At 39.5% G+C, this 25,935-nt stretch overlaps 1 protein-coding gene across 2 annotated transcripts; it reads right to left on the reverse strand.

Annotated features, from left to right (window-relative positions):
• Positions 1 to 324: 324 nt before the first annotated feature.
• pank1a (pantothenate kinase 1a) lies at positions 325 to 25,329 on the reverse strand. Of its 2 annotated transcripts, none has more exons than XM_074675637.1 (8): positions 24,258 to 25,329; positions 12,295 to 12,441; positions 11,844 to 12,049; positions 10,946 to 11,199; positions 8,711 to 8,887; positions 7,973 to 8,096; positions 5,489 to 5,614; positions 325 to 5,394 (listed from the first exon to the last, which is right to left on the reverse strand). In XM_074675637.1, the coding sequence occupies exons 1-8, from the start codon at positions 24,535 to 24,537 to the stop codon at positions 5,335 to 5,337; spliced, it is 1,374 nt and encodes a 457-aa protein (XP_074531738.1). In that variant the 5' UTR covers positions 24,538 to 25,329; the 3' UTR covers positions 325 to 5,334. The 2 variants fall into 2 exon arrangements, with proteins under 2 accessions (XP_074531738.1, XP_074531739.1); XM_074675638.1 differs by lacking the exon at positions 24,258 to 25,329 and adding an exon at positions 23,513 to 23,708.
• Between the last annotated feature and the right edge of the window lie 606 nt (positions 25,330 to 25,935).

Genomic DNA, 25,935 nt, shown 5'->3' on the forward strand with positions numbered 1-25,935 from the left:
AACAAGAAAGAAAACATTTTCACTTACTGACCATCAGAGTTAAAGGATGTATGGATGCTTTTCTGCTCAGGGCTTTTGTAACTGACAAGTTCGCCTTAAAATCTGAGCTTTCTTCAAAGATCATGTAATAAATCATTATATAAGAAACTTAACAGATGGGGTTTCTTCATGCAACACAATGCCATGTAAAATTTAAAATTTGAACCCTCACTACATGAATGAAAGTACTTTTGTATGCTTTATTTTTGCTCTCTGTCTCAATGTCTTCTATGTGTTTCCCTTTTAATCTGTGAGTAAAGACACACTCAGACTACATATCTCATCCAGTTTTCGTTTAATTCCTTTTTAGAAAAAAAAATCTCTTCACTTCAGTACATACAGATTGCACAAGGCAGGGAGACATTTTCATTGAACCTTTTTTTTGTTTTTAACTCGTCCTGTTTTAAATCCAGGCTTAAAAGCAGTCGCAGCAGCAGAACTGACGCCAACAACCAGCACTGGGCTTCCCAAACCTATCACATCTGACACTGGATCAAATAGGAGTCAGTGTAAACAACCAGCACTATAATCCTGCAGACAAAGAACAGGCAACTGGGCTGTGGCCAGCATTAAAAGTGTAAACACTTCCAAGTGAAGACAATGGTATGTTTTAATTTCATTTTAATTTCCAATTAGTTTTTATCACCATGGAAAGAGAGAATAACTTGTTTAGGATGGTTCTTTCTTAGTCAGTGTCAGATTAATTAGCTTGTACCTAAAAAAAACCTCTCAGTACAGCGACACTAAATGTTAAGTTATTAATCAGTAGGCGTATAGTGTCAAAAAGATGACGAAAAACATTTCTAGTCCCTATGAGGAAAGTATTATTTGTAATACACAACAACCAGAATTAATCAGACTCCTAAAAGTATTAGCTAACACAATCTAATCACTGTAAGTTGTTGGTGAAGGTGATAAGGCTGCAGGGAAAAGCGTCTTTTGTCTGCATTTGGATTTGTAAATGGAGTGCCAGGTCATGTTTGGGAAACCCGGCCCTGAACAGTTGAAACAACTTGATCAACAGACAGATTGCTGGTGTAGAATATATCATATTATTATTATTTACAAAATCTCTGTACAATCAATTACACAAGGAGAAAAAGGTCTATCCTGCGGGTCAAGCATACCAGAAGACAGTTTTAAGGCTGGATGTGTCATGCAACAGGATGCTGGACCAGATTAAGAACCCTCAAGAAAATCCTGAAAAGTCTGGCAAAGCATTAAAGAGTAAAAGGTCAGGAGCTCACATGACTAATGGCAACACATCATTCTTGTCACAGAGCTTCAGCCTATTTATAACCACGTTTGTAGGTTGAAAAAAACCATTTACTGATGGTGTCATGACTTAATGGAGCCACAGTGTATGCAGATTAAGTATGAATGAAAAATAAATGCTTGATACGCTCACTTTGGTGCATAATTTGGCCTAAAACATACAGTTGCAAGCATCCACCTTTACTGGAGTTTACAAGTAAATCAGCAGGACAAACATCAGGAGGAGAAACTCTCTCCGTCAAGATTCAAACAGGATAACTCAGAGGGAAAAACTCACAGGGTTGCATATTCTTTTCAAAAACATTTACAAACAGGTTAAACTCTGGGAGCTGTAGAGAAGAAGTGAGTTTGTAGACAAAGAGATCCATGGATGAGTTACTGCATAGCCGGTCGGTTAGAGTTCATCGTAAATGAAGGATTACATGCTGTCTAGTCCATACTTTAGAGGAATACATACTGATTAGAGTACAGGCCATCCCAGTGTAAGAGAAACCAAAACTGCAAATCACTGACATGACCAAATTCTTTCTTTAAACTGGATTTGTGTTGCAGCTTTAGCATGAAAATCTCTCTTAAAGGACTAATGATCAGAAAGTCACCAACAGGGATGATGTGATACCGCTTTAAATGACAGGTTTCATTAGTTAAAAACACTGATAATGCAGAAGTTACATCATGAAGGCCCAGAAATACTATAATAGTATCAAAGTCATTCATTTTCAATGACAGTTTGTAAACTCTGGCACTGAACTGTTTAGACTAGTATACATGAGCTTGATCGTATAACTTGCAATCCTACCATCACTGGGAACCCCTTCAACACATCATCTGTACCCTGTGAAAACCTTTTCAAAAATCTTCACATATCTATTTCCAGGAGAGATAAAGCACTGACACCAGGGCTGAAAAACATGATAATCAGCTACAATGCTAAAGCTAGCCTCTATGAATGAATAGCCTAATCATCTGAATATCGAACTGTTCTAAAATAAGGTTTTAGTGGTAAGGACAACAGATTTTTTTAAGGTAAAACTTGCAGTCAGACTCTGATCCCTGTCATAAAGTGCTGCACATTTTCTTCAGCCTGACAGAGAATAATGCAGGGAATTACACCTTCGCAAACAATCACACTGGTTCTTTTGTGCCAACCAAAGCAAAAAAAAGGAATTCTGTACAACAATATTTTCAAGATCACATAAGAGATAACTCACTCTGTACTACTGGCCACAAAACGAGGAGCATAAAAGAAAATCGACATACAAGGGTATTTAGTTTTATGAAAATGTTCCCAAACCAAAAAACAAACAAACAAAAAAACAAACTTAGAAAACTCTAATTTTCCAAAATCCAGTTCCAATTATATTCTATGATGTGTAATACCCGAGGAAGGTTTTGCTGCAGGAGTAGCATGGTTCGTTTGTATTGCTCACACACATGAATTCACCAGTTGAGTAGTGAAAGCTGAATTTGCTGAAAATCAGAAAAAAGATAAATATATGTAGACTGCAGACATTTACGTACAACATAAAATAAAATAAAAAAAACAACAAAAACAAATAAAATTAGAAAAAAAAATGAACAGAAGAGTGAAATATGAAGATATATCCGATTGCAAAGTGTTACAAAAATACTCAGGTGAAGTTGAGCGGGTGAGAACTGATATCACACAGGAGACTGAAGGACACAAGAACGGTGAACACAGGCAGACACACAGTCAAGGCAACTAATGGGGATTTAAGATGAGTGGCACCGGACAGCTTGAGGCCACTTTTACCATCCAAACAGACGTTGGAACAAGGCAAATTAAAATTCAAAGAAACAAGCACTCCAAATGGTCATTTGCAATGTCCACAAAGGAGCAAACAAGCTGGATTTAACTCGTTGAGAATACAGTGAAGTTAAAAACTGGTGGCAAAACTCCACAACATGTACAGTACTTTGCTATAATCACTCTGTACACATGCGCAATTTTTTGCATTTTGATTATTGAAGCTGATGGTGATGAAGAAAGTCATAAGACTCAAATTAAAAATAAATATGGTATTAGTTGCAGGTTCAACTACATCATTTGTTACAGACATAACTGCCTTTTTTAGAACAATGAGGCCATAATCCTACCTTCCTGTGCATCATTTTACAGATTAATTGTCAGAGAAGAGGGCTAGTTCAAAAGAAGTTCAGAAAGGTTGTATAACACTCAACTGATTAGCATTCACTGTGTTATCAATGTGCTGTAGATACTGTTAAAAATATACTTTTATATGAGGCTCAGAAACACAAAAAATAACTGACATAAAAATGTAGGTAGTGATTTGGAGGCATTTTCAAAGAAAGAAGTCCAGAGTGAAAAAGAAGTGTAAGATGAAGATGATTTACATAAAATGTGAAAGGGAAATAGCACAGTTTCTCTGTAGGACAGTAAAGGCATGTTGACAGTGCTACAGTGGACAGTTATGAGACTTCACCATCTATTACTCTGAGGTGAAGGGATGTAAAGATTCAGGAAGGGAGGAGGCAAGGGGCACGACAGTTACGGTGTAATTGTCACATAATAAGCGTAAAGCGGGAATAGTAGGATGGGGTTTGAATTTTTAGCTTTCAATTCTAACCTCCCTTCATTATTCATGCTTTGCCTGTTTGGGCATTTCATGGCCTGCAGAAAGGCAAAGCTCAGACTACCGATGTTTCAGAGGACTTATACCTGGCTGATCAGGAGTAATAGTTGATGACCAAAGCGGAAATCTGTAAAGTTGGTTGTATGCACCGTCTGCTTTTTTTTCCATTTGTTTCAGATCAGCTGATATCATGAGAGATCACACAGGGGTATGCTGCTTCCTGTGGCACGCATAACTATATTAGTAACAGGATTAATAATGGCGGTTAATAACTACCCTAATGAACCATATACGATTCTGTTGCCCCAAACCGGTGACACTAGTCCTCTACATTTGCATCTACAACATATGTACTCAACCTTTCTAATGGTATGGTTTCTACTGTCTAAAAGCTCACACAGCAACATCCAAACAAGGCAGCAGTGTGGCAGTGGAGCAACAGGGAGAAGAAAAAGGCCTCTGACCTGCTGAAGTGTAACACTGAACACTTAAAGACCAGAAGGGTGAGAATATCGTCACACAAAACACATTTTAGTAATGAACAAGCTGCAGTGCTCTCTGTAGGAAGACTTGGTCCCGTCATCTAACACTAAGATCAGCAGGTTAGCTTGTTGTGCATATGTGAGCAATACGGTGCTGTTAATATTGTTCTGATGCAGGCAAACAGAGGCAAGACAACCAAAAGCAAAAGGCCATGTGCAGTGGAGCAACAAAACAAAGTGATGGGGATTTTCTCTACTTCTCATCTGATCTGAGGGAGGCATGAGATGTACGAGTTGCAGCATTTGGCTTCAGTGCACTCCGCAGAGACTGCAGTTTTTTAGGGCAACTTTTTGTGCAACAAAATACCTCCGCAACCAAAACGATTCCTATAAGTGTTCTCCTACTGCAGCTCAGAGCTCAGTGACCACTAGCAGTAGTCCAGGTTAATGTGGTAGAGTTGTTGCCCCTATTTGCAGACATCCAGCCTTGTTGTACAAATAGTCGTCCAGGCACGACAGCCTCCATAATGCTACAGTAGCTATTCACACAAACACACACACGGTAACAAAAAAACAACAACAGTAAAATCCTTTGCTTCCTGACACCAGCCTGATCACAGGAGTCAAAAGAAACCATAAATTAAAGATTACAATATTAAACCTCTATAATAGTAGGGAACTCTGGGAAATTTCGGAGATGAATGTTAGAGGTTATTTCTATTTACAAGAGTTAAATTATTAAAATGGCTTTTCTCAGTTTCTGTGTTGTCTCTAAGTGTTCCTTTCGCGGCCCTGTGTGAACTGGACCTATCAGCAGCGTCAAAAGTGGGTGACGTCACAGCATCGCGAGTTGATGACATCAAAGCGTACAGGATTTGGATGACATCGTCTAGTGGAGAGCAGATGTCATACCAGGACCTCCTTCATGGGTCCTCTGATGTCTTGAGCAGCTCCATCAGCGCCCCAACAGCCCCAAAGTAACCCTGATGGAACACAAGCAGTAATGAGTAAAAAGAGGCAGAAGAAATACAAACTTAAGAAGACATCTTAAAGGTTTGAGCAAGTTTTTTTTCTCACCTCGTGTTCTAAGAAGAGGGCCCTCAGTTGTCCTTTAGACCAGAAGTCCATGGCATATGCTAGCAGCTTAGTGGAGACAGTGTTGATGCGAAGAAAGTTCCCGACAAACACCACACGCTCAATTTTCTGTTAAGAAGAAGATAGGAACACGTCAGATAAATAAGCCACATCATGTGTATTTCATGGGAAAAAATGGCTGAAAATGTAACATGTTTTAGGGGGAAGTTTAATCCCCCTGCTATAAGTGATAGATTTAGATTGTGAACATAATACCATAAGATAAGTGTATTTTATTATAATTGAATGAAATAAAGAAGAAGACAGCAGAAAATAAGAAGAAAATAAGAAGAAAATAAAGAATTACAGCAAACTTCAACATGACTCCAAATTTCTAACCTTCCACATGTACTGTATTCCTCACTAACTGTTCTGTTAGAAGCTTTGAAAGAAATCCTGAAAAACTATAATAGGATTCCAAAGATGAAAATAAAGTGATCCATCATGCATTTGTTTTGATGTTACCTATTTTTCATGTATGCTGTTAATAAATTGTAAACATTGTTCATGCCTCCATATTACACTTTTGAGGAACATTTTTAATCCAACCTAAACACAGGATGAATTCAAATCCCATTTGAACCTGGCTTTGATGTGAAACAGGTGATGTGCTGGAGGTGAAATGCAACACCTCACCCAAACCACATGGTGGCGCTGGAGAGCTGGGGATGCCTACACTATGAAGACAGTTCAACATGCCCCAGGTGTGTTTTGTTATCTGGCTTCACTAACCCTGACAGAGAAAACTCAATTGGAATTTTTGCTCCGAATTTTTCTTGTTCTTCAGGGTGAGTTGGGTGCCCTGAGTAAAAATGTGAAAGTCCTCAAGCAGGATGTCGGGGTTACATTTTATCCTCAGGTTCATTTTCTGCATTTACTCCCCACTTTCCTCATCTATCCACTGCTTTATCCTCTTCAAGGGAACTTCAGCAACACTAATCTCCAACTGTTGCTGATTTGTTATTGAAATAAATTACATGCTCCTTTGTTTTTCTTTGTTTTTCATATGGATATCATCATGCAGCGACACTCAAGAATACTTAAGGCAGTTGTATGAGAAACGTACTTTTTGAAATAGCAGTAATGATGTGAATGACAATGACAGGTGGAATTTTACATTTAATCATGATTCTGTTTGACATCTGAGGAGGAAATATTCATATTGAAAGAGGAGTTTCTATGTATTTAACATGTGAATATTTTAATGTCATATTTGACTGAAGAAATGGCAAAGTTGCCAGGAAATGGTTGATCAACAATTCAAAATCTAAGCAGCAGTAGTTCCTTACTGAGTCTGAGATTATCTTCATGCTGTAAACTCCATTATGCAACTTAATAACACTCAGTGTGAACTTAGAACAAGGTAGTGTGTGTTTGCTTTTTAGGTGTGTTTTTGCAATGGCTAGACAACACCAGTCCACTGTTATGCTTCCAAAGTGACTCAATACGTGACTTAATAATAGGCAGTTTTGAGGTTAGTTACCCCTGTCGGGACAGAGGTCTGAACCCAGAAGAGGGAGACAATCTTTTTTTATCTGTTTGTTTATTCACTCACTGATGTCTTCTGCAAACTTTGTAATCTTTCATTTGCAATGTCAAAACATATTTTTCACTTTTTAAAAATAGCAGGTATGATATGTTGGGTCACTTTGTCTACAAGTCTTTCAGGCTTAAGTTCTGCCTTTTATCCCTTCAACCCTTAAAACGAATCAGTTCTTGAAATAAAATCCAATAAATTCAAATAAAACCAATCTGGCTGAGAAACAACGTTTCTATTTAGCCCTCTACCCTTCTTTTGGTGAATATGTGAACATGTTAGCTGCAGCTCTGTATGCAGTGATAGCCCTGTACAATGCTGCTTGATCGCCATGCCACAAGGCAACACTGTAAAGAAGCCCACAGCACACAGAAACATTCCAGACTGATCATACGGCAAAAGTCGCCAAAAGAAGGAAGGCATTGGAGGAAAAGAAAGATTTGAAGTAAGTCCTTAGTAAAAAAAAAAGAATCAAAAGAGGTTTGATTTTAGAGGTACATTTGTGTGAGTGTGAAAGGCAAAACAATAACACAGAGGTCGTACTAGGCAAAAATACCTTGAGATAAGAGAATCACAGTTACACGGGTAACTTTCACCACATAGAGTGTGACATAATTTAGCAGAGTGAAAAAAAAGGATTAGCTGTGGCAATAGCTGGAAACGTTGGTGGGAGGGGCTTAGCGGAGCAAAAAAGTAGCAGAGGGAGAGACTGAAAGTTTTCTTCAATGGAGGTTCATGTTTCTTATTGTCACTGAAGTGCATTCATGATCAGGTTACTGAAAAATGCAATCCCTTTGGTTTCGGTATAAACAAATTATTACTGTCATGCATATTATGTTCACTGATGACAGACCAGGATCATGTGTTTTTATGCAAGCGTGTGTATGTACCTCATTGACTGCACACATCCGGGCTATGGATCCGATGTTATTAGTTATGGTGACCAATGTGGCCCTGGCCAGGTCTTCCTTGCTGATGCTGTCCCGTTTCTCTTTGCTCATCATGTGGCCAAAACTGAAGAAAAATTAATATGAAAAATGAATAAAACTAGAGACATCCAATACATTTTTTACATGCACACGTTTCAACATACTACGAAGTTCAGGGGGCTTTTATCAAATTAAAAGGAAAAAAGATAAGAGATCACAGCACACAGCTTGCACCTCTGGTAATGTCACAATAACCTTCAGATCAACAGTAAACATGTGCTAGTTGTCAATAAATGTGAGTTCTGTTTCTCTGTATGTTTTGTTTTCCTGCTGACAACAGAATGAAACATAACAAGAAAATAGTGTTGTTAAATTACAGACTGTAATAAAATCCTCTCTGTGAGGTTGAACCTTTGAACACAGAGCTACAGATTTACTGTATACACAATAAAGCCAGATTAGCCAGTCGAGGTCAAAGTGTCAGTTATTATGTCAGGAAACTATTTGCTTGTGTGTGTTTTGTGTTTCTGTTGTGGTTGTTTGTAGCTGTGCAGCATTAATCACATATGTTAATTAAGATATTTCTGTATTTACAAACTCCTGCTATTATAGTTTAGACTTCTTTTTTCATGCTCACACACAACAGGTCATGGGTTTTTTTTAGCAAACTTCAGGTGACAAATCCTTCATCACACACACCTGGATGCCACGGCTGAGCCCTGCAGGCCGAAGCGTTCATAGTCCCCTCCGTAGATGTCTTTCACTAATTTGTCAACGTTGGTAGAGTCGCCCTTGCTTGCCATTTCCAATGCCTCCTCAAATGTCTCACAGCCTGTTAGCAAACAGCAAAGGCCCAGGAATGTACCGCCTCCAAGACTGAAACACAGGGAGAGGGGAAGATGGCACAGAAATGTTGAGTGGGTCAAAAAAGATGGACAAAAGGAGAGGAGTGGGACAGGGTTGGAAAATTATGTGTAAAAGATGTTGAGGTAAACAAAAGGTCTGCATTTGCTTCAGATCATTGATCAAGCATTCATGCTGTTTATCAATCAATCAGTCAATCTTTATTTGTACAGCACCAAATCAAAACAAAAGCTGTCTCAAGACAATTCTCAAAAACATCTACAGGTCTGGACCTGTTAATGTTATCTGATGACCCAACATTAACAAGATAAGAAGCTTTATCTTATCTCAACCCCTCATGAGTACAGCACTTTGCAGCATTTTAGCAGGTTACAGTGCAGAAACACTCCTCTGTCCTGTGTTCTGTTATATTATCATTTAGCTCAAACATTTCTGTAAGGCACTGAAACAAAAGCTCTGCAAAAAGAGTGAAAACCCACACAAGAGAGCACACACACTGTTGACACCTGACACATCCACCTCCTTAACTTGACCTGACACCCACAACATCTAAGTTTGGTTAACTCATGTTTTCCTCTTTCAGGAGCAGTCTGGCAGATTAAAATGTAAGTCCTTCTTATGCATGCAAGAATGCATACAGGAGCTCAACAAGGTTGATCTGTGACATTAAGGTGTGACAAATAAAAAAGATGCGTCTTTGCACTCAAAATGATATAACTGTAAAAAAAACTTGAAATGCTTTTTTTGTTCTCTTTGATATTTTATCATCTTCATAATCACTTCCTACTGTTACATAACTAGGGCAAAAAGGTACATAAGGTGAACTGAGATAACGACTGGCTAGAATTCAAACATTTGATTCTGTCTTATCTGGTAGATCTACAGCTGCTATATAAAATGTTTGGCCACCTTCAACTTTAGCACATATTTCTTCATGCCAAACATTAAGCTAACGCTCACTGAACCAAGGGTGAAGGTGAACAAACATTTTCAGTCTGTCAACTTTGAACTCTCATTGACCAAATATTAAAACAAACACAAACCAATGTGTATGTAGAACGGATACTTCTCTTCCTCCCATGAGATGGACTGAGACTGTTTCTACGATAACAAGTCAAATATTAATCTTTGAGTTAATTTTCAGTGATTTACAGATAATGAGCCAGGGAAATGGATTATCGTTGATTAGTATGATACTTTGTTTTGCTTGTGCAGATGAACAGTCCGATAAGTGGTCGGGGAGACTTAGAGCGGTATAACCAGATCCACCTTGTTTTGTCATCAGGCTTCATGTAAGAATAAGGACGCGGTCACACTGGCCAATCGTGCCGTGCCTAAGCACGCTCCAGCCGTAAAGCACGTTTGGAATGGCCAGTGTGACTGCAGCTGTGCCGTGCTCAAGCACGATTCGCTTCTGTGCTTCGGCACGGTTTACTTCATGCACTAGCACAAGCCCGCGGACAGCGCATGCGATCCATTACGTATGATCACTGCGAGCGCATCTCTCGACTAGCATTTGAAACAAAGCAGGGGTGTTAGAGGGCTGTGTCGGGCGAAAATGACTTAATATAAGTCGAAAAGTCTCTAAAGTTGTAGCAGTGCTCTCTGTGTCTCATTGTGCTGACTCTGATGAGATCGTGCTTCATGTAAACAAATGCTTCATGATGACGAAGGCGGGCTGTGCGCCTGTCTGATACCCGCTAAAGTCTGGTTCATATTGGGGTAGTGTGACCGCTGGCCGTACTCTCCAGCTGGGGAACAGCGCTGCAGGGGGGCAGTCGTGCTTAGGCACGGTTTGGATGGCCAGTGTGACCATGCTCTAACTCACAGGGATTTTAAAAAATGTTGTGACACTCAAGACCTGATGCACATCAATTAATGAGTCTCTCTCTTTGTCTTGAGGGAGAGAACCCTCTTGCACCGTTAAACCATGATGTCCTGCCATTAAAAAAAGACAGAAACTGTCAACCTTAACCAGTCCCAATTAGCCTCAGACTTATTTTCCACTTCTTTCTTAAAACAAACCCTGTTGTTTTTGTGCCTTAGTACCACACCATCTTTCCTTCTTACCTGGTCCCTGTCACACGTTTGTAGTTGTTCTCTGAGTACACTGCCAGTATGGAGACCCCAGAGCCTATGTTGACCAGCAGCATGGGGAAGGGGTTATCCAGGGTGCAGGGCTTCTTCACGCAGCTCTGGGTGTCTGAAGGATTCTGGAAGTAGTAGCACTCCGGGTGTCCGTTGAAGCTAACCCGATCGACAAACAGCAGGCCGCGGATCAGGCAGTCCAGTTCGTCGAGCTTCAGCAGTTCCAGGTCCGCCATCTGCAGCACAAGCAGGGATTAAAATACAGAGAAGATTCCGTTTTAGCTGTATGAGGTATCTGAAGGAGGGCTTTAAAAATTGAAGATGATGGAAAGTAAAACATTGTCACATTCATTGGGAGCATTGATTTGTCAGCTCTTTAAAGCTAAAATGACTTTTGAAAGCACTTAAAGACTTGTGTGAACAAGCTGTAAAAGCTCAGAGCGTATACTGCAGAGAAAGCTCATTGATCGTACTGCACTACAGAGGGTCAATGAACTCAGGTTAACAGGCACCAGGGCACATACATACAATTTCAAAGCACTACAAAATATCCTCAAGAAACATATGTAAATTTAAATCTGACACCAAGAGACCAGGTAGACAGATATTTACTGATATAATAATAGTACGATTTTTTAAAATCTGCTTTTTTTTTTTTTTTACATGGTCTAGTAAGGTTGATAATCAATAAGTTATTCTTTTTAACTAATATGCTGCTTAATCATTTCTGTAACAAAAATATAAGAGAAACACTGATATTGCTGTGTGTTTAAAGATAAATAAGTGAGGGATAATGCAGAGTGAGTAGATGATTTTGCGCTTTCTACTCAGGGATGCTGAAGGAAAGCTGTCACTTAATCTCTGTGGTGAATCAACTCACTGTTCGGAATTCGTTTTCAAATTTATAGGCTCCCCCTCCTGTGGCACAGAGTGTGGTGTGCAGGCTGGAGAAGTTCTTGTCCCGACCCATCTGGATAAAACGAGGCATAGCCTGTGTTGGGAAGCGGATGAAGTGCAAGTTCCCTGTCCTGCCACACATGGTTAGGTTCCTTAGCTCCAGGTGGACGTCACGGACGCCTGTTTTACCTGTGTGGAGAAGTGTAAAGAGTCAGAAACTTTTAGTTTACAGTATAAAATAAATTCAGGCTTGGTCTCAAAGCAGAGTCAAAACCCCATCTCTGAAAAGTCTTATCAAGACTTATGTAACACATGAGAGGGACAAACTGTAAAACACATCCTGGTATCATCCTGTTGATTGCCCTTCTGACCGTCCCTGTTACCACATCTGCATGGTCTTATGTGTGTATGTGTAAATGGGAGTGTTGACATACCATAGGCAACGTTTGAGGTGAGGTAGCGGCGGATTGACTTGAGGTTTTCCACTTCTTCCTGTTCTTCTTCTGCAGTTATGTCGACTGGCTCAAAGTACACCAACTTGACTAAAGTGCCTCCAATGTCCATGCCGAACCAGGGGAAGGCTGCAGAGGGGAACACATCAAATTTAGATGACCTCCTTTATCACTTCTTTACTTGGAATACTAAATAAGTAAATCCATCAAGTAACTAAAATTAGCAACCTGACAAGGCCAACAATCAAAGAAACTTGAAAGATGTCTTTTCAGTGTAACAAATAAAGTCAGGTGTTTAAATGTTTGATGAAATCAGGTGAACAAAAATTAATTTACAGAACATAATTTTCACCCATTTAAAACAAATGTACCAAGTTACCTAACCCTTTTTTAGTGATGTGATTAGAGCTGAAACGATTCCATGAATTATTCGAGGTACTCGATTACAAAAAATACTCGAGTAATTTTCTCTGCCTCGAGGAATCGTTTAATTTTAAAAAAGATCAAAGAATGGTATTTCAAATAGAGCTGAGGCCATATTAAGAGAGTTTAAGACCCCTCAAGCTACCTCTTATACAAAATAGCAACTAACAACAAATCTAGCTTCTTTTCTGGAGTTTGGAGACTAATGGGTCGTTCTACGAAACGGGTGCCATTTGGGTCCGCAACATTTGATGAGATGTACAAGGCACAAAAAATGTGTGTTTACAAATTTTCGAGCTACCAAAGCAAGTGCTCTTTTTGACATGCTGTATCAGAAAATTCTATTTCTTAAGGAGAAAAAATTTCATTTGAAAAATAACTGCTCTTTAACTAAACAAAAATGTATTTTATCCGATTACTCGATTAATCGATGGGATTTTCAGTAGAATACTCGAATACTAAAATATTCGATAGCTGCAGCCCTAGATGTGATGCAATGTTAATAGGAGAGACATGCTTCAATTACATCTGAGCATCAAAACAGCTTAATATATATCTGAGCTGGCATGAATTCTATTTTCTTCATTTTTTAGATAGGTAGTTGTTCTTTCGGAGCCATTAATTGCATCAGATGCAATGAAAACTGAATTTGGAGCTGGGTCATGCTGTGCCCTGAAGACCAAGAACATCTGCAACACCTGCAGATAACTTTTACAGCGTGTGCTGATTTTTTTCTGATAAGAAAAATAAACTTACAAACAAATCCCGAACAAGATGTTTGAATTTTAAAAAAACTGAGAGATTGTACAATCTGGTTAATTGTATTTAGAGTATAAAATAGCTGTGGAAAATAATTCTAACACTGAATTTTCCCCGTCACACCTTGTCAAATCCATGTTGAGCAGAGCAGACCTGCGTTGTGCATGTAACTCCTCTATCACAGCGGTTTAAGTGACACATAATATAACTTTCTGCACCGAGGCTTGGAGGGAGGGAATAGTTGGGAAGAACATTGGGTTCTGTACAGGAAAAAAATCTTCAGCACAACCAGCTACAAAAAAAAAGACAGCTCCACAAGAGCCACTGTCGCCATGGTAACAAACTACCCCCCCTTCATCATCTCTGCTTCTCTCACACTCCTCAGCCTCCTATTTTCTCTTCCACTCAGTGTTTCCTCTCCATCTCTATGAAGCTTTCACATTCTCATACACACCATCCATCTCTCTTTCTCTTTCAGTCTCTATCTCCGCCTCTGGGTCGACACCAACATCACACTCTACCATTTGCTTTCCTCCATTCTCAAATGTTATTTCTCCTTTGTCAATCTCTAAGCTCTGATTTTTTTTCCTTTGTCATCCTCTCACAGCATCTCCCATTCTTATTCCTCCATCACACTAACTCAATTTGAGTATCATTTTCAGTCCTGCATGGGAGGGAAGTGACGCTGAACCAGAGAAATACAATGCTGCAAACAGCTCAAAAACAGTAACATGCAGGCGTTTTGTTTAGCGTTGAACAAATTGTGATAATACAGCAATATTTGCATCTTTTATTGTAAGATACTGGCAACATCTCAAATTCACCCCAAGTAAAGTTTTAAGTTGTGATTTCTGTTTTTATGTATTGTCATCCCATAATAGAATATTGGTATTCTGATGGCCCTAAGTTTAGGGCTGCCTGCAGCTATCGAATATTTTAGTATACGAGTATTCTACTGAAAATCCCATCGATTAATCGAGTAATCGGATAAAATACATTTTTGTTTAGTTAAAGAGCAGTTATTTTTCAAATGAAAATTTTTCTCTTGAAGAAATAGAATTTTCTGATACAGCATGCCAATAAGAGCACTTGCTTGGGTAGCTCCAAAATTTGTAAACACACTTTGACACATTTTTTGTGTATTGTGTCTCATCAAATGTTGCGGACCCAAATGGCACCTGTTTCGTAGAATGACCCATTAGTCTCCAAACTCCAGAAAAGAAGCTAGATCTGTTGCTAGTTGCTATTTTGTATAAGAGGTAGCTTGAGGCGTCTGAAAACTCTCTTAATATGGCCTCAGCTCTATTTGAAATACCACTCTTTGATCTTTTTTAAAATCAAACTATTCTGCGAGGCAGAGAAAATTACTCGAGTAATTTGTGTAATTGAGTACCTCGAATCATTCGAGGAATCGTTTCAGCTCTACCTAAGTTGCAGTGATTTTTTAAGCAATATATTAATAGCATTTAAAAGCTAATCAAGAAGCTACAGCTGGCCCCAAAGTTTAAGAGTGCACCAGCTGTACAGCAACTAGAGCCCTCATTGCAGCAGATCATGGATGGAGTCCTGATCACAACCCTTTGCTGCATGTCGTCACCCACGCTCTCCTCCACTTATTTCCTGTCTCTCTTCAGCTGTTATGTATGATGAAGGCAAAAGGGCACAAAATAACAAATAAGGATGATGATCGAGTCAAACAAAGTACATTGGATTGAATAATGAGTTGCCATGATAAAGAAAAATTGAAATGTTTCCAGTATTTTATTGCTGACTTAGTAATACTTGCATTCTGGATAGAAATTATATGTTGCCATTTTTAGCTGCCACCTGCACTGATCTACGTCTCTTTTCATTGGCAGTCATTGGCATACCGATGAACTGGTTGAGCAGTTAGAAGAAGCTTCGAGCGCTTTGTCTGCAAACATTTGCTTTGCTGACAATCATGCTGTGACAATGAACTCCAAAGGCTGTAATCACAGGGAGTCTCTCTGCGTCCTTTGAGTCTTTCATGTTCACATTTTCATTTTGGTTCAAGGTGAGAAAATGATAACTGGTATGTGTGTACTTTGGCACAGCTTCAACCTTGTTTAACTACCTCACGTCACTAAAATGTTACTGTTGCTGTTCTACCAGTCTATTAAACCCTGGTGTACTACAAATAATTTGACTATAAAGGTAGTCCAAGGTGTTGCACAGTGTATGGAAATGTTGAGAACATCTCAAGTTTAAATCCCAAGAGTTGTAAAGTAAAAGAGCATTTATCTGTGACATCAGTGCTGATTTCTTGTTATAACAAGCCAAAAAACACACAGAACATTGGGAAGTAGTGGAATGAAGTCACAGGATTTCTATATGTTAAATGCTGTGTGCTCAGCTTTTCAACATAATTACAGAAGATGATTACAAGTAAGTCTGATTTTGATTTTCACCCATTACGGACAAAAAAGACGTGAAGCAACAAATTAATATTCAGATGAGAACTGAAAGTGTTGCAGAAAAGTGGAAAAAATGGATGCAAAAGGTTCCAGTTTTGTCTGAACCTGTCAAGTGCCTCTACACCAACAGCTGATTACGCCCCTGATTTATTAGATGTAAGAGTGCTAAGAATAGAGGAAAAGAAGAGTCTGTGTAAAGAAGTGGAGGTGTTTTTTTTACATTTGAAAACACTGAACTAAAGCAGCAATCATCAAAAAAAATCTTTTTGATTCTTTTTAGACAGCTCTGCATAAATCTGAGCTCACTCGGAAAGTTGTGCTTTATTTCCTCCCTGGCAGGTTTACCACGGTTAAACATTGAACTTAAGTGTCAGGCAGCAAACCAGAGCTGTCTGCATGTGACTGGTGACTCTATAACCTCTGCTGGTCCTTTCTGCGCCTTCAGTCTGCCATGACATGACGATCAGGAGATGTGACTGTTTCACAACAGACAGTTAGAGGGAACAGAACAATTCTGTCTGGTCTATTGAGCCAAAGTCCACGTTCAGATTTGAGCCACAGATGTGTGTGTGGAATTGAAGGCCATGGGTGAACCACATGCGAACATGTGTTGAATGTTTGATTAGCCTCTAACAGGGTATATGCTGAAATCCTGAGGTTAAATTCAATTCCTTTTTAAGACTTTTTAAAAAACCTTTCAAAAAGTCTTAAGACCTTATCACAACTTAAAGCTGTTGTTGGCAACCGATCTTTGACAAGTGTTGTTTGCATTTTCAAAAAAATTAGGTAAGCTGAGAAGGAATAAAGCTTGAAAGAATAAATGAAACTTAAGGCAGATTAATTGACATTCCCATTCTCACAAAAAGTAACAGCAGTTTTTCTAGATCCTTACGCTGGTCTGTGATGAGTGTGACGAGCAGGATGATCGTCCAATCACCAGGTGTGGTTATTTTTGAAGGTTCAGACCCTGAAAACATTTTCCAACCAGATGGACTATTTCTGTGGTGGATATATGGAACTGTCCAACTGGGGTGTCAGGTTAGTTCGTAACAGTCGCAAGGAGTAAAATAAATATTCATGGATACTTTTGGAGTCAAAGCTTGAATACAAATAAAATTTAATAACTCAAAACATTAAGAGCAAGACTTTTTAATACTTTTAAGGGATTTAATTTTCCCACAACTGATTTATCAACTTTTAATACTTTTTAAGACCCCGCGGACACCCTGTCTAAGCTTAGCATCTACAGACAAGAAGCAAGTTCAACCTTGAAGCGATCAGTTAATTTCTTCAGCCATACAAACTTGTGCATAACAGAAACCAGGAAGTATTGATATGAATGAAACTTGACTAACAGAATCTGAAGATGTTTCTTAAAAAATGACTCAAAAACAAGAAGTCAAAGAAGTTAAAGAAGTCGACAAAGTGGCTAGTTATTAGATAACAACCTCTTTGCACCTCATTGTGCTTATTTCCTGTCAAAACTGTGCCATGGTTTGTGGTGTGCAGTGTTGAACAGGGTTACATGTTCACACTTTGTCTTTCACAAAAGCAACATATTCTAGCGGGCATCACTCCTGCTCCTGCTCCTGGTAGCTGATATTTACTGATGAGTTACACAGTGATTAGTTTCTTTGCATGAATGTCACCTGTCACCTCTTCTGATGTTTGGATGACTTTGTGTTACAGTGCCCTCTTACCCACTGACCCTCTCTGATCTCAGTAAACATGAGCTGAGAAGCAAAGATTTGACACACTTACAAATTTTTCTGAATTTGCTTTTATTGCTTTAACATCTCTGGGTGTCACTCTAGTTTTAACCAAACTGCTCAGTGATACTTTTGGTTATGAAGGTCGGGTGGATTCATCCTTGTGTTCATAACAAGCAAAGATTTCACACATGCACCGACGCAAAGGTTGAAAAAAAAAAAACACAGTGGAAACAGAAATATGATCTCCTCCAACTCTATCAGAGGTGTTGTGACAGTGTTAGAAGCTTGCCAAGGTACATGACGGTGTCTGCCTCAAGTGACAATCACATTTTCCTTTACAGCTGCCGCCAGAAGAACACACCTGTACACACACACGCACACACAGCCCATGAAATATTCCTATTTCATGTATGTGATAAAAAAAATATACATTTTTTCCTTCTCTTGCTGAAGTCACACATTGTTGTATCATGACGTAATCCAGCCTGACATTAGTCTTCTTGACACCCGTATACTGACTGTAAACAGTGATTATATTTGCTACTTGAAGATTGCTACATCAATGCAATCAATGCAATGCAATCATCAATGTCTGGAAACATTCCCTGAAACTCTAAATCATCATAAAACAACCCGTGAAGTATATGAGAACAGTGCTTCAGCAATTTCTGCTCAGGTTTCTGTGATCCTGGCCTTTAGATCCTCTGCAGTCAAGTGTGATCACCTGAAGGCTGTTTGTAAAGAGGTTGTTTGATGATGCCGGGAAACCGGTTGCTCAACCTCATCTATCAAAATGAGGATGATAAACAAATTCAGATCCCTGCGTTTGCTCACGTGTCTGACAAATCCAAGGTTTCTATTTAAAAAGCGAGCCAATCATTCACACCATGGGTCCAGCCAAAGGGCAGTGTGACAAGGAGCAGGGTCAGGTGGGGTGGGGGTGATTTGTATCCATGTAGGTGAAAGGTTTCTGGCTACAGACTCCACCTCGAACTCCCCACGTGTCTGTGTGTACAGCTTCACATGAAGTGTCAACTCCAAAAGGTCTCTGATGTGTCTTTCCTTCACCATGCTAACTATTCATGTCTAACATACCCTCTGAGTTTATTGTGGCTCAACTTTTGATCCACAGTTACACAGACAGCCTTGTGAGTTTGTTTGTGTGTGTGTTTGAATATGTGTGTTTCACTAGAAGAGCACTGGACACAACCTACTCGTGCACAGCACACTTGTGTGATAAGATGAGAAAACACAGCGCAGACGGATGAACACAGTGTATTAAAAGGATAAAGTGATGTTACACAGTCAGTACAAGAAGTGTCCACTCGTTATTCTTATGACTCATTCAGTATTTCCTTATTGATGTCCGTAAATTTCTCTGAGCGTCTTCATCACACCACATTTCCTTATTGATGTCTGTAAATTCCTCTGAGCATCCTCATGACATCACCACTAATGGGTCAAAATCAAATCACAATCACAAATCTTCTGTTTTCTTTTACTTTGTTGACAACACTAAACCTATTGTGATCAGTTGTTTAATCACTTATTTAACTGATAGAAGCAGCAACTTTCTGTCTTTTCTACATTTTTAGTAACACCAATAGTTTGACTAAGAATGTGACTAATGCTTATTGAATATCATGTTACTATTCAAAAATAATCACGGTTTATTTTCCTGTTCAGTGTGACATTAGCTCACTGCTTCCTGTGTTTAAAGATGCTATGAGGAGGATCTGTTTTAATTGCACTCCATCGCCACCTTCTGGCCTGCAGTCTCTGCACACTGTTGTAAATTACTTTTAGCGAGGCGTGTGTTTGTTTTGGAAATAGAGATCAGATAGAAATAAATTTTCTTTGTTCAATACAACTTTTTACTGGATACAATGCTGAGGTAAGGTAGTTGTCACTACAGTTACGTAGCGCTAGGGTTTGTAACGTGACACCAGTAAATGTTGAAGTAGCAAGCTATGTAGCAACATTGTCAGCCCAGTGCTCAAACATTTCTGTAGGCTAACATGAGAACAAGTCAATATTGTCAGTTAATAAGTAGTTTAGTAAGCGTCTATATTTAGCACAGCTGGCAGCCTGGTGCTCTGAGACAAGTCTGTAATGCATAACGTTAGTAAATCCTGGTTAGCTGTGTCCTGCCAGTCATCTACCAAGCAGAGCTAACATAACCTCACTCTTCATTTTATTGATAGACTCTCAAGTTTGATCAGACCACTGCAGAATAACTGCTGCATATGTTAGAATAAACATTATCACAAACAGCTTAGCCCCTGTGTTAGCCTTTAACTCGGGCTACATATCTTCTTCTCACTACTCAGCTTCGTCAGCCAGCGTAGTGTTGTCATAGAGACCTAGACGTGCCGTAAATCAATCCACTCCTGGTCGGCCTGAAATGAAAGCTAAGAAGTAGTAATTTAGAATAATCTGGAACCTGTAAAATTGTTGCGGATAATCTCATTTTAAAGTGTGGATTACGATCTGGCATATATCTAGAAGAGAGCCTTTTTCAAGATCACCTTCAAACTCCTCACAGCCTCTTTAAAAACAGTTCACAATTGATTGATATTCTCGATCACTGTTTCCAAAGATGGAAACAAAACAGAAGTCTATTTTTGTCCACAACTCATTTTCTCCCACAGAAAAAAAGAAACCTGTTCACATTTCGAAAGCTTCCACCAGAATATATCTTTTATATATCAAATCTGTAAAAAACTACAATAAATTCATGTATCAATAATACTTGTTAATTTACTACTGGGGAAAATACTTTAGAGAAAGCAAACATCAAAGTGATGGCAACCACTGCCCCCACCTGCACAGCTGCATTTCATTCTCAAAAATAAAGACTCTGAATAAACTTTGATTTCTATATCTGATAAAACAGGCAAGTTGCCTACTGGTTTTTCTTTTCTGTCCCTGAGTAAATAAAAAATCAGCAGTAAGTTTCACACAAAAAGAGCTGCCTTTTTTTTGGTTTCTCCTGAGATTGAATGATTCTCTTCATCTAAATTTACATGATTCCTGACACACAGGCACACCCTCTTCTCAAAACCCCTCCGCCCTCATCGAAACCCGTAAGCACGCCCTGATCATGATGTCAATCAACATACTGCTACTCAACTCACCAGCCCAACGAGAAAGAGCTTTAGATTTAATGTTAGACATTTAAACTCCTGCTGAGCTCTGAGTTTGAGCTCTTTAATTTTCCTCCGATTTGCTTTATCTTGACGGGTTAAACCTTTTTCCTCTGATTTACTCAACAAAACCACCTTCACTGCTTGTGTCACATTGAAATTTCTCACAATACAGAATCCAAGAAGTTTGTCTTTTCATTCTCTCCCTCCATCCTGAGACCTTGTAACAAAACGTGGACTGCAGTCAAAACATTTGCTTACATCATATTGCTCTTGCCACATTTTTGCACACAACTGGACCAACCTCCTGTCTGTGCACAAAAGATTTTTCAAGCACTATGAGTCTAAAACACACACGTGGATGTGAAAAACATGGAAATGGGCGAGACTGCTGACAAAACTGCTCAATAAAAAAAAGATATTTGCCATAAAACCTAATTTTTGAAATGTTTCCAGGATGTCTTTGTGATAGCTTCAATCAGAACTGCTCTCATCAACGTTACTGTGACTGACAGAGAGAAGACTGAAACTGCTGAGCTTTATGATTTTATTTTAAGGTGCTGCCTTTAGAGCTGTGTGTCCCACTACCACGGGGACACACAAAAAGCTCGCCCTCCTGTTACGCTTCCCTGCTTGGCTGGATTCTGCCCGTTCTCTTATTCTACATACCAGTGACCACACCCGGAAGACCACCAAGTGCATGCCAAAATGAAGCCACGCCAGTTTGGCGTTTTGTTGGTAGAAAAGGAAGTAAATATTTCCAGCTGTGCATTAAGCATGCTGAGCTCAGATAACTCTTACAAAACCTTTATGGCTGAAAGCACTGATGAGAAATGATAACTGTTGTCATGTGAACATTTCCCCTTCATTATCATAAAGTATGAGGATCAGACTCAGGGTTAAAACAACTGCAAAAGACAGTCAATGGAAGCCAAAGCCAAGCTGCTGCTGGTGTAAACAAAAGGCACAACAAGCAGTTTTATCCTAATCTGACCCCACATGAAACCCTGAGCAGAGTAAAAAATCAAAAGTATGAGAAATCACATCCCCAGGGGGAAATGCATTCCAGTGTCAGCTCTCAGTGGGGAAAAGCTTAGAGTGTTATTCGGGTTTATCAGGACAGCTGGCCTCCATCCAAGGATAACTCAGTCATAAAGAGGAGAGCTCTGACCACACATTTCAAAGTTTACCAATGAGAAGTCCCTTTAAATTATGTAATCTGGGATAGTTCTAGTGTCAAGCCCTTTCCAAAGCCAGACAACAATGACTCACATCAAAGAACAACAGCATTACAGGCTTTCTGTTGTGTGTGGTGACAACATCACATGTATCAAGTTCTCTGACCATCCACGCCAGTAAAGGTCAGATTAAAGGAGGGAAGACGGTGAAGGATTCTTCATCAGGGAAGTCTTCTCATCAATATTTCCATTTCTGTCTGTATATTTAGCTTTGTATCACTTCAGTGCAACTAAAACAACCTCTCTCTCAGATAGCGGATGCAGAGTACAAGCTGTACATCTACAGTGTTTTGTCTCACAGTCTGTCACTGTGGAAAGAAGTTTTTGTACATTTTAGCACAAAGTGATTCAGTCTTGACTTCTGTTGTTTCATTTTCTTCCAAAAAAAATGAAAAATAAAATAAATAAACCTTCACATTTTACAGCAGAAATAAAATCACTGGTTACTGTTGAAATCCTTTCTGCTGCAAACAACCATTTTAATTTCAGATTTTAATTTGCCATCTCACTCAACTGATGGTTTCGCTTTTATTGACTCAAGTCAACATTTATATAAGCAGAACTTGAGGCAAAAGATGAGTTTAAAGGTCTGGTGCAGGTATAACCAGTCAGACCCAGAGGACATGTTGGTCTTTAACAAACACTTCTGTGAGGATATTATAGAGTATTCAGCCTAAAGCTGAGTCTCAAAAAAAAAAAAAGCAAAAATGTAAACACTTGTATTTGAAGTTACATAATAATGCATTGACTGTACCAGGGAAAAAGGATTTCTTAAACAACACTGTCACAAATGTGATACTACTGTGTTGATTTAAACTAAATATCAAATTATTTCTTTATGTTGCTTTGAACACAATCTTTGAACACTCAAGATGTCTTGTTCTTCCTTTGGAATGGTTGACAACCATATCTCAATGACAGAATTGTGTAACTACAGGGTTACAATAATAAAAAAGATAATGTTTAACTTCTGGCATAGGCAGCACTGAATGTGATAAATGCTGGCAGCTTTTCACTGTTGACGAAAATTTCTTTGAAGGCAGAAACTACAAATTATGTCCCCAGCTAACCCTCCTTCCTGTTTCCATCTCTCTCTAACACAGTTATTGGTAGATGCAAGGAATGCTGACTTGATGACTAAGCAACAAGGACCCTACTATTGCAGATGGTAGCTCTGCAAACCTATAAACAAAAACAAGGTTTACCATGACCATCACAACAACAGACCCTGGGTATTTCACTCCAGGGGGAAGTTTTGTTGAATAACTGTGCTGTGAACAGCAGACAGCTCTCTGCAATAGCATGACTGTATAATGCAATGAGTAAAATCTGTTGTTTCTTCATATTTAAATACTATTTGTGAACAGTTTTTGAAAACTTGTAACTTTCTCATTGAGCTTTCTGACTAAAATTTTAGTATAAGAGTATCAGTGAAGAAAAATCTGAAGCATAGACCTACAAAAAGACACAAATTAACTCTAACTTACCAGGTTTCTTCTCACTTATAAGCTTCATAGTGATGCCGAATATCAGCTCAAATGTGCATTAAAAGAATAATCTAAAAATGTATTTAAAACTACGTTGAAAAAAGCTTCTTAGTCTTGGATGTTCAAAGTGACTCCACACAGCGAAGAAAACTACACTTTTCTACATCCTGCGTTAAAAATGCAAAGTTTCCCCGGGTGATATTCACTCACATCTCCTGAAACGCTGGGTAAATACCGGGGCGGAGACCCGGCACATTCACCCTGGCTCGTGAACACAAAAGTCGGGTATCGATTGGCTGAGGCAAGCCAAGCCCACTTATCAGGAGCTTTTTCACCACTGGGAACCGACCAATCAGAGGGCACCAAATGCAACCTGAGGGCTCGTGAAAACAAGAAGGGTCTCCCTGACGACGGCAGGCTTGAACATTGGACAGATCTGCCAACCAGTCTCCTGCCATTTAATCTGATCAGAAGACCTGAAGTGTGAGATTATGGCCTTAAAAATAAATAATCAACGGAAAATAACGCAAAAACACAATAATGTGACAACGCGAGGGGTTGTTACTGTAATTGCGACATGGGTTGTGCAAACCCGGCTAATCTGTTGTGACACAGCAAAGGGCTGCACATACCCGAGGTTCCCTTATCATAAAATCACTCATCCTCTATAAAACAATCACGTCATGTGCACACATTTACTACAGTGGCTTATAAACTTGATTCGACAACGCTGATTGACACTCACGGGGTCTGTGTCGTCTCACTGACTCCGTCCTCCGCCGTAGCCTGCATCTCTTGGCCGGGGAGCCGTTGCACTCGGCATCGTCCCCGCGGTGCAGCAGATGCATGCTCTCAAACGGTCCGTTGTTCGGTCCGGTGCTCGTGCCGAATGCATTGCCGCTGCAACAGCTGCCGTTGGCGGCCACTGCGACGTGTCCGTGAAATCCCCTCTGGCTTTGCCCGTTGTTGACATGAAAGGGTCCCGTCGCTCCTTTCTTGTCCATCATTGACTTGGCTTTATCCATGGCAGAAGCTAGCCTAGCCTAGCCTAGCCTAGCTTAGCATCTGCAGGACAGTAGGATGTAGGAGCCCGACGCTAGCAACGAGAGACCGGGCCACTGAGCTTAGCTAGCTAGTGTTAGCACCGCCGCTTTCAAGCTAGAGAGATAGTCGCGCGACTGAACGTCAGGCTGTATTATTTTTCTCAATTTGACCTATATAACCTCGGAATATCTAGTTAAAAACGTCTACCTGCAATGTAACCTAAAATGTAAATGAGAGTTGTCGCAAAAATACAGTGTTTCCTTTGAGGTCACTCGCGGTCATTTCTCCACATAGAGACTGTAGCAGGCGCAGCGGCAGCCGGTGTGTGTATGTGTTGGTTGACGGCTACGTCACAGCAGCTCCTCAAGCTGAGGCCCGAACTCGTTTACCTCCCCCGACCGGTTTTATCTCTCTGCGGTAAAATTACACTGTAATTCTATTCGCTTTGCCACAAAGAAATGCAAGAAATGAATCGACATGGGCCGCACACAGCACAACAATAAACCTCGGTTTCTCCCCCTTGGTGTATCAAACAAAAACAGACACGCGCACGCAGTACCAGTCCGTGCAGCTGTGTGCGCTTTATTTATAAAAGTCGCTGTTCACCACCATCCTCATTCCCCGCAGTGCTCTCAGGGAGCTGTGTGCTGTGTGCACAAAGCTGCCAGTCAGTGTCAGTGAAGAAAATGTACTGTAGTAACCCTGCAGCTGCATTCAAAAACACAACAAATCAAAGCAATGTCTTTCATATGGGATCGAAAAAGCGCCTTTGTTACTACACAGGGAAGAATTGAAAAAACATATTGTGTGGAGTTCTGAAATTCACAAATAGACTACATATAAAAAATTTAATGCCTGTTTATTTGGTAATAATGTTTTGCTCTGAATCTTTGTTAGGGGCCCAATGATTTAATATTCAAGGTAGACCTGATATTAAACCAAAACATATTAAGGTCACTTAACGAGAGTTTTCATTAATGTCAATTAGTTATCTCTGAATAGTCCAGAAATACAGTCCTACAATTAATAGTAATTGTAATTAATAGGGAAGATGGAGTCCAGTTGATATTCGTACCATAAACATGCAGCATACAGTAAAAAACAGTTGTAAATGTGCATGTTATTATTTTTAATTGAAAAGACAAAAGGAAACATATAAAGGTTATACTTACAGTAGCACTTAATAATTGAATAATGAAGCTCATACTTTAAGAAAAGATTAAAAAGGCTTAGTTTGAAACTTATTGGTTTAGCAATGTCAGTCACTAAGGGCATGTTACTGTCTATCTATCCATTTCCTACTGCTTATCCTGTTCAGGGTTGCAAGTGCAGATGTGTTGCTATTACCACAGTATCAACCACCTTAGTTCAAACTCAAA

Source organism: Halichoeres trimaculatus, unplaced genomic scaffold (assembly GCF_033239565.1).
Source record: "Halichoeres trimaculatus isolate MK-OKI-2021-1 unplaced genomic scaffold, fHalTri1.1 fHalTri1_scaffold_8, whole genome shotgun sequence".
Taxonomy (NCBI): domain Eukaryota; kingdom Metazoa; phylum Chordata; class Actinopteri; order Labriformes; family Labridae; genus Halichoeres; species Halichoeres trimaculatus.

What these genes read in the sequence shown, in the direction of transcription:
- pank1a (XM_074675637.1), bottom strand. Translation starts at nt 24,537, where the DNA reads ATGGATAAAGCCAAGTCAATGATGGACAAGAAAGGAGCGACGGGACCC. An exon ending in CACCTCAAACGTTGCCTATG is followed by an intron (nt 12,050 to 12,294) that starts GTATGTCAACAC and finishes TTCTCCACACAG; the next exon opens with GTAAAACAGGCGTCCGTGAC. An exon ending in TTGAAAACGAATTCCGAACA is followed by an intron (nt 11,200 to 11,843) that starts GTGAGTTGATTC and finishes CTTGTGCTGCAG; the next exon opens with ATGGCGGACCTGGAACTGCT.